The sequence below is a fragment of the Zootoca vivipara genome, chromosome 3 (assembly GCF_965207765.1).
Source record: "Zootoca vivipara chromosome 3, rZooViv2.hap1.1, whole genome shotgun sequence".
Classification (NCBI taxonomy): Eukaryota; Metazoa; Chordata; class Lepidosauria; order Squamata; family Lacertidae; genus Zootoca; species Zootoca vivipara.
The window spans coordinates 62,767,716-62,776,627 of record NC_142586.1 but is presented as its reverse complement, the minus strand read 5'-3'; the positions used below and the strand labels follow the sequence as shown (position 1 = coordinate 62,776,627).

Sequence of the window (8,912 nt, the reverse complement as noted above, 5' to 3'; positions counted from 1 at the left end):
AGGTTTAGTCTGTAAATCTACTTAAATAGAAAGTGGACCTGAAAGCAATGCGTCATTGTGTATGGATATTGGAAGTATTTACGGTACTTTTTAACTACATTGTCCATATTAAATGATTGGAGGGAGGACAGTTTTATCCATATTACATAGCCTAGCATACTAAGCTTAAATACTGGACATAATTCAGTTAAATTGAAGCACCCTGAAGTCCCTTTTCATTGCTTTAATGCTCTAGTTTCAAAGAGCTAACTTCAACTGGCTTGTGCTCATCATGTGGAAGCTAACCTATGCTGGTATCTTTCAGACCCATGGTATTAGGCCCAGAGTGCAAACCTTTTCAGAAAATGAAACTTTTTTGTGCGCTTCAACACTTTTAGAAGCTTGTTCCATGTGCTTCGATGGATGCACTTTTAAACAAGTTTATTTCAGATTAAAGCCTTAACAACTGCTTTTGTCCATTTGTTAAAGGGTTTACTTACTAACCTCCCCCAGCCCCCACCCTGGCCCCCACCCAAAACCCACATTCAGCTGTCTCACATTCTCTACAGCCATCCTGTTAAAGCATCTCTCTTCCCTGTGTCTCATCAAAGGAAAGAAAATCCAGAGCAGCTTTGGACACCTTAGTTTAAATTACTTTATCATGTTTTGCTTTTAGCTTTTAAAAAATACTGCAAAAAGTCAAAAACACTTTTGGGGAAGGCTGTCTGCCTTTGTGACCCAACTTTCCTCTTAAGGTTGAATGTGCTTTAAGAGGTTGATAAACTACTTTCTTTTCATAGGCAGGACAAAGCAAGTTAGAGAGGTGACGAGACTTGCGTAAAATTACAAAGCTTTGAACCAGATCTGAGTTTCCAATTCCATGCTGAGCTCATTACATCTTCCAGTTTACTTGCTGTTATTTATCCTGAAAAGCCTCTACAATTTTAGCTTGTTAATGGACACTAAAGAATAATCTGGATACATTAGAACTCAAGCTGAGCTTATTTGGTATATAAAATGTCTGGTCATGTACAAAAATAAACTTCATCTATATTCACAGAAGGGAGTAAGAGATTCTACACTGCATTGTTTAATAGTTTTAGAAAACAAGAACATGGTGAAGAAAGAACAAGCTGTTTCAGCATCCCAGGTGAACCTAAGTAGAGCCCTGCTGGATCAGACTAAAGGCTCATCTAGTTTAGCAGCCTGTTCTCACAGTGCCAACCAGATGGCTTTTATTCTACTGTAATTGTCATTTTAACACCCATTAAAAGAGGTATTATATTGACTTTTTGCAACAATGACAGCTTAAAGTTTGTTTGTTTTCCCCATCAATACAATGGAATGTGATTCTTGTTTTGGTACTGTGTGGAGACACACAATTTTGTTATCAGTTAATTTACTTCCCTGGATAACCTTTTGTTTTTCAGAGACCAATGTTTTCCACTGATATGGTCAGGATACCAAGTCAAAGCTGCAGCATTTCAACTGACAATATAATACAGAACACCAAATTGCAAGTAACATGAAAAACCTTTTTTTTAATAATAATTATATATGTACATACACAAGGCAAAATATCTTTTAGCCTTTTAGTAATACCAGCATATGAACTGCCATAAACAAGTTGTTAGCCTGAGAACCAAAATCTGACTTCAAAAAGAAAACTTTACAAAACAGATGTTACAATCTACAATAACAGCTATAAGACACAAACCTGTCAGGTGCCAGATAATAGTGTCAACAATGAAATGCCTCTGAAACATGAATGCTGTAAGTGAACTGCTCAAAAGCATTTTAAGGCAAATAAAAAGCTGAGTGCTAAAGAAGCAGTTATAAAAATGACTTTAATTCTATACAAATAAGGAAGGGATTTTCTGAGTTGGTCTTGGAAATTGCACTGGCATAAAAGGAGATCCACAATAAAACTAAATCCATTGAGGATCTTTGGCCTACATAGAGGCTCAGAAACCTGAAAAAAATCCACCAAACATAGGAAGGAGTAGTTTTATTTATTTATGTAAAACTAATTGGTGGAATGAAAAGGATAAACATAAAGCTACTATGAAGAGATGTAATGTTTAAGATTTTTACTTGTAAAAACATCCCCTGTGGTGTTGTTTGCTTAGGACTGTAGATCCATGATTTATCAATGAGCTGCACTTTAACAAATGAGCAGCCCCAAAGTACAGAGACCTAACTCTACTCCTTCAAGTTCCTGGGGCTTAAAAGTTGATGTAGAGTTTTTATAACTATCTCCTAGCAAATAGGAAGTTCCCTTTTTTGTAATGGACAAGTATATTCTTAAATGGGTTGAAGCCAGCCTCACAGTCATAAAGAAACTAACATAACTTCTTGTGCCTTTTCTTTAAGGAGTAATAGGAAAGCACCATTTCCCTCTCAAAACAACTTCTTATATTCTCCTTTGTGAATCGTTGACAGAGAAACACAAGGGCCTCAACGTCTTCCCAAAGACCTCCATTGCCTGATGCCAAAGAGCTGTCTGGAGAAATTAAAGATGAAATTGACACGGTAGGAAACTCTGGCTTTTCCAACTGGCAAATACTACATTTCAGAGTGTGTTATATTGTCTCTGGGTTGAGGGTACTGAGTAGTCTTGCTGCCGCCAAAAGCTTGCTTATGTGCCTCTCCTCTGTGATGCCAGCCTCATGAAGTGATGTTTTTGACAGAGAAGGCACTTTGCTTAGGTCATTGATTCCTGCAGTCATGAAGGCGCTTGAGTACATCGGAAGGCCAATAGAAACCAGCCAGTCGGCTATGGAAGTGATATGGCCGGGGGACACAGGTTTTCGACAGATTTCAGTGAGGCCTCCACTTGGAATCTGTAGCAAGAGAAAATGCAATATAACCAGCTGGTTGACTTTTTCTTTTCTTTTTTTTAAAAAAAGATACCTCTTGGAAGTAAGCACCATGTGATCTGTGATGATATATTGTGAAGCAGAAATCTGGGCATTTCTAAGCAGTCCTTTTTATGAGTCTTGCTCATTTATTAGCTTAGCAGTAACATTTACTAGATACTATCTTGCTTAGTCACCTCAAAATTGGGGTTCTGCAATGCCAGCTTTTCAACATTGCAATGTATCACCAGCCAAACATTGTGATCTGACAATATACCAGAATGGCGGAACAAGCTGCATTGGAGCTGGGCTGAAATTGCAACCAAGGGAGATGTGGTGGTTTCACTCAGTGCCTCGCGGGGCTAATGCAGTTTGTTCCTCCCACTGGGTTTGGAGGGAACAAGCTACTGATGTGAGCCGGGGGGGGGGGGGAGATCCCTCAAAGGCGCATGGCTGCCTCTGCCCAAGTGGGCGTGCTGCATCTTTACTCCCAGGGTGACTGACCACCCAGGAGGAAAGACGCAGCCCGTCTGCCCTGCCCCAGCAATTGCCAAGTGCATGGAGCCTGTCAGGCTCTGTTTGCAGGGCTGCCTCTGCCTGGCAGAGGTGGGCTACCTCTTTCTCCTGAAGAGGTGGCCCACCCGTGTGAGACAGAGGTGGGTGGCTTCTTTAGACTGCTCCGCTGAGGAGTGTGTGGCTGCAAAGCAGTTGACCAAGCCTCTCCCCGCAGCAGAGCAGTCTAAATATACCACCTGCTGGAGCTATGAGGGCCAGAGCAGCTGCTGTTTCATCTGCGATATACCGCCAGGTGAAGTAGCCATTGCACTCTGGCCTACTCAAAATACACATTTCCTTTCCTCCCCACCCCCCAATTTCTTTTCTGCTGCTACCTCAGTATTGATTTCCTCAATCAAAATCATGCAAGTTCACAAATACGGCTTCATTGGCGGCAGCAGCAACAACTATAACATACACTGTTTTAACTTGAATGCTCCTCTGGGTTTCCATATTTCATGGCCATCGCTTGTGGTGTTACTATTATAATCACTTTCTTACTGGCAGAAAAGCAGCAGTGTCTCATCAGCAATAGAAGCAGCACCAAAAATTCTTTGCATATGAAAAACTAAGAAGCCAAGGCTATACAGTGGTGCCTCACTAGACGAATGCCGTTAGACGATTTTTCCGCTATACAAATAGGTTTTGCGATCGGAGGTTGCCTCGCAATACGAGGTATTTTTCTATGGCCACCGCTTCGTCTTGCGAAGCATGGCCATAAAAACCTCCGATCACAAAACCTACAGGGCATTCCTCTAGCGAAAGGGGAACGAGCTGCAGTGCAGGAAGAAGGCAAAGGAAGATCAGCTGAGAGGCGCTGACAGCTCATTCCCCTTTGTGTTCTGCTGGTCTCTGCCGGTGAGGGGCAACCAGCAGAGAGCAGTGGAACACAAAGGCTGTAGTGCGGGAAGAAGGGGGGGGACAAGTGGATTCTCCCCCCCCCTGCCGCCTGGGGGGGGAAGCGGAGGATCCTCCGCTCCCCCCCACCGCCGGACACTGCGGGGATGGGACGAGGCTTCTCCAGCTTCGTCCGATCCTGGGCAGTGTGTGGTGGGGGAAAGCGGAGGATCCTCCGCTCCCCCCCCCCACCGCCCGACACTGCGGGGATGGGACGAGGCTGGAGAAGCCTCGTCCGATCCCGGGCAGTGTGTGTGTGTGTGTGGGGGGGAAGCTGAGGATCCCCTGCTCCCACCCACCGCCTGACACTGCGAGGATGGGACGAGGCTTCTCCAGCCTCGTCCGATCCCCGGGCAGTGTGGGGGGGAAGCGGAGGATCCTGCGCTCCCCCCACGCCCAACAGGGGCTTGCTAGGCGCCGTTGGAACGGCGGCTAGCAAGCCTACTTTTGCGGGGGGCTGCTAAACACCCCCGCATCAGTGCGCTTTGGCTCCGGGTGAAGGGGCTGAAGCGCGCCGATGCGGGGGCGGTTTTGCCGGCTGCATTCCCCTTGCCAAGGGGAACACAGCCTGCAAAACACCCCCGCACCGGCGGATCTGCGGGCGGGGGGAGGGAAGAATGGAGGATCCGATGGTCCTCCGTTCTTCCCTCCCGCCGCCCGACAGAGCTCCGTGCCTGGGGTGCGGGGCGAGAGGCGGGGGAAGTCTTTCTCCCGCCGCCGCATCTCGCCAGCCTCCCCAGACACGGAGCGCAACTTCGGAGGTCTCCGAAGTTGTGCTCCGTGCCTGGGGTGCGGGGCGAGAGGCGGGGGAAGACCTTCCCCCGCCGCCGCTTCTTGCTGTGAAAAGCCGGCATGGGGCTTGGCAGCGGTGGGGGAAAGGCGCAGGATCGGTTCCTTCACCTTTCCCCCACCCTGCCCGACAGAGCCGGATCCGACGAAGCTTCTGAAGCTTCGTCCGATCCGGCTCTGTCGTTGGCAGCAGCGGCGCTTGCTCTCTTGGCTCGAGAGCAAGCGCCGCTGCCGCCACCAGTTTCCCCAGAGCCCATAGGAACGCATTAATTGATTTTTAATGCATTCCTATGGGAAACGGTGCCTCGCTAGACGAAGTTTTCGTAGGACGAATTGAGTCCTGGAACAAATTAATTTCGTCTAGCGAGGCACCACTGTAATCTTAATTTGTTTTTCTTTTTAAATGGAGATCATTCACAAATAGTTTCTGCAATCAGACATGCTAAAGCCCCAGAACTCCATGTTGTTTAGCTTTATTTTCCCATTTCCTGGAACTTGATCACTGAATGTAGACTTACCGCCATGCGGTGTTGCTTCCTCAGCTGCTTCACCCGAATTTGGTCCAGGTTTGTAGCAACATCCTTTTCAGCGTGCTCTAAGTCTTCAGAGTACCTTTGTACCAAAAGTTCAGGAATCCCACAGCGGCCATGCTGCACCCAGAGATGAGTGATAAAAGGGGGTGGGTCAAGTTAATGTGTCTCTTCACATAATAACAACAAAATGGTTGGCCCCTTTGCATTAATAAACTACAATAGGTTTTAATGTGTTCTTTCTTCAGTTTCACAGAAAATTACCTTTGTGAAATTTGTTCATTTACTTCAATAATTTGTACAGAGGAGGTTGTGAGTCTTGAATCTCATATATATATTCCTTAAAAAGGTTTATTAAAGTTATTGGGAAAGTATAACTTTACATGCTACTTTGTTTGAGAACTATGGCTGATAACTCAGAAAAGTGCTCTCTGAAGTCAACCACTTTAAAAGACCTCTTGAGTTCTACATTATTAAGTCTAAATTTAATAAAACTGAAATACCCTTAACTTTTGGTTGGCTGTGCCCAAGTCAAATAATGGACAAATGAACATTTCAAGCCTTGTTGCCACATGGCAGAGGTTGCTTTTTATATGCTACAAGCATTGATACTGACATTATTCAGTAATTTATTATATAATGTTGCAGAGCTGAGAGCTGTAAGGGCCAATGTGCATATGACCACCATAGGGAGACTACTTCAAATACTGAATTGTTTTACATGCAGTGGCTCACCACATGGATGAAACAAGCACGTAAAATGAAAAGTGAATTGTTAAATGGCAAATCTGCATGGTATACACATGGAGCCATTTGAGATTGCTTCACACTGTGTCTGAAATGTATGAAAAGTTTTAAGAATGTTTAGTCTAACATATCTTTCATTTTAATTGCCAGTTTAAGGCCCATTTTTAAGGAACAGCTCCAACACTCAAGTGGGGAAGGAAAACAATGCAAAATATGAACAGATTAAACATTTCTCAGCCTCCTCACACTGTACCTTGTCAGAATATGGGTCTTCTGTGAGATCAATATCTTCAGATTGCAGCTTGTTTTCTATCAACATTTCCAGATCCAGTCCTCTATTAGAAGAGATTTTTCTCACCGACAAAGGATCAAGTTTTAGCACATGTTGCTGGACAGTAGCAGTCTCTGGAAGATCTGAAAACCAAGGAGGTCGTACGCCCGAAGGACTACTGGGCTCCTGCCCAGGAGATGATCTACACACGGTCAGTAGATGGGAATCGGAGGACACAGGCTGGAGGCTCTTTTTCGCTGGCAAGGATGGCACATCTGGACAAGAAATGGCTGATGGGAGGTGACAATGTCCATTAGAAAGGCGTTCTCTGCTTTTTTTGGCGGGGACTGGTGGTGGCTGTGAAGATGTTTTTGGCTGTACTCTTGCCTCACCCGTGCCCTTCTGATGAGCTTCCTTGGGGAAGGGAGAATGATCGGCCCTTCCAAGATCATGCGTGGTCTTTTTGAAGTTTTCAAAAGTAGTCCAAGTTACACCACGTGAAAGTGAAGATGAATGAACTCCACAATTCTGAGGCAGAAACAGTGGAAATGTTTCACTAGAAGGAATGGTTGCAGACAAGTGCAGTTCCTTTGCTTTCCCATTAAGAGAATCAACACCTGCTTTGCTCTGCTCAGCCATCAACTGTTCTGCCATGTGCATACCTCCAGAGCCAGTTGGCATGTTTGTTAAATCCAGTACGCCTTGAGGGAAAACATCCAGCTTCTTTGCAGAGTCGGGGCCAGCTTCTCCATGAAGGTCGCCAAGAGAATGAGATCTTGGCCACATGTGAACCTTCTGACCACTTTCTAGAGTCTCACAGCTCCGACAGATACCAACTGGTAAACTTCTGCGGTTGTTCTTGAGGATGACGACTGCTGGGGGCTTGAGGCAGCTTTTCAGAACAGGATTTGTACAAGTGAACTGTGTCTTCTCTCCTTGCTGGGGGACATCTATTGATTTAGTTAGGGGCAGGGTTGGATAATTTGCCCGTGGATTTCTGTGGAAATCTTTAAAACTGTATTCAGAAGCCAACTTTGAGGGTAAGAGACAAGGCTTTCGAGTTTTAGCTGAAACAAAAAGAGGAAAAACATTTATGACTTGTGCATGTAATGTGCAAAAGAAAAGTTTAAATATATCATTTCTACTGGATTTTGCTGTACAAATAACAAAATAGAACATGAGAAAAAACTAAACCAAACCAAGACTAGCATGGGATGTTTACACTGGCCTGTGATCCTTTGTTAAGATAACTTGTTATGAGGACTCTGTTTAAAATATGTATTTCATTGATTTTCTATCAACAGAAAACCAAACCAAACAATAGTGGTATGCTGCCTTGTCATTTGCTTAAATTAAATGCAATGTCACACTGTATTTCAACTTATTTATAATACCAACATGTGTCACTGGTCAAGGAAGCAGAATTGATATCATAAGTAATAAACATAAACAATGTTGTCTCAGACTTGACCTCTAACCACTCTCCTGTGCTGAGTTAGCTTCATTATAAGGTCTCTTAGCCCAGAAGTAAAATATGGGCTACAAACCTGATTTTTATTTGCAAAGTATTTTCTTGAGTTTGTTTTCTGTGTCATAATTTATTTCATCTTCATTTATTCATGTGACTTCAGTTCAGAAAATAGGTTTTTCCTGGATCATCTGAAGTCTGTCTACATTAATCCTATAATGAGGGAACCTTGTGGAGCCCAAGGACCCTAGAGGTAAGAATACAGTACCTTTCTCTCCTACAAAGTTGAAGTTAGTTTGTTAAAGGAACTGATGTTTCATTCAATGCATGTACAATTTAGAGCTTTATCTTCAAAATGCTAAACTTTGGCACTGAATAATACACAGTTGACTGCTTTGAATCTGCATAGAATTCACATTCACTGCAGAACACAATGTCTCTTCAGATGTCTCAAAGCACAAGCAGAAAGAAAAACTTTAATCTAAAATAGAACACTGCACCTCCCTTGTTTTTTTTTCTTGCTATGCAGAAAGCTTTAGAAGCTGGTGGTGAAGAAGAAAGTGGATGATATTTCCTAACAGTAAATGGCTGTTTTCAAAGGTTTCCATCTAGGCTCCCAACAGCTTTCTCATTGAAAAAGCCTGCACTCATTACAAAATGTTAGCATTAAAGAGCAGAGAATGGGAGAAGCTTGTATGATGGCAAAATCAACTGGTTTATTCCTTCCTGGTGTTACATGTCCATATTTGCAATATTGTGTGGCAGCCTCATGGAGCCCCACGTAAGTTGGCCTCTTGAGTAAGGCACCACTCAGAAAT

The 8,912-nt window shown here is 43.9% G+C and overlaps 1 protein-coding gene across 3 annotated transcripts in view; it reads right to left on the bottom strand.

Annotated features, from left to right (window-relative positions):
- Positions 1-1,500: 1,500 nt before the first annotated feature.
- SASH1 (SAM and SH3 domain containing 1) overlaps positions 1,501-8,912 on the bottom strand; it is a 522,525-nt gene continuing 515,113 nt past the window's right edge. For all 3 annotated transcript variants that reach the window (XM_035108791.3, XM_035108795.3, XM_035108793.3), the window contains exons 18-20: positions 6,609-7,693; positions 5,597-5,728; positions 1,501-2,822 (exon numbers count right to left, since the gene is read on the bottom strand). In XM_035108791.3, the coding sequence (XP_034964682.3) occupies positions 2,562-2,822; positions 5,597-5,728; positions 6,609-7,693 (1,478 nt within the window). In that variant the 3' untranslated portion in view covers positions 1,501-2,561. The remainder of the gene's footprint in view (positions 2,823-5,596; positions 5,729-6,608; positions 7,694-8,912) is intronic.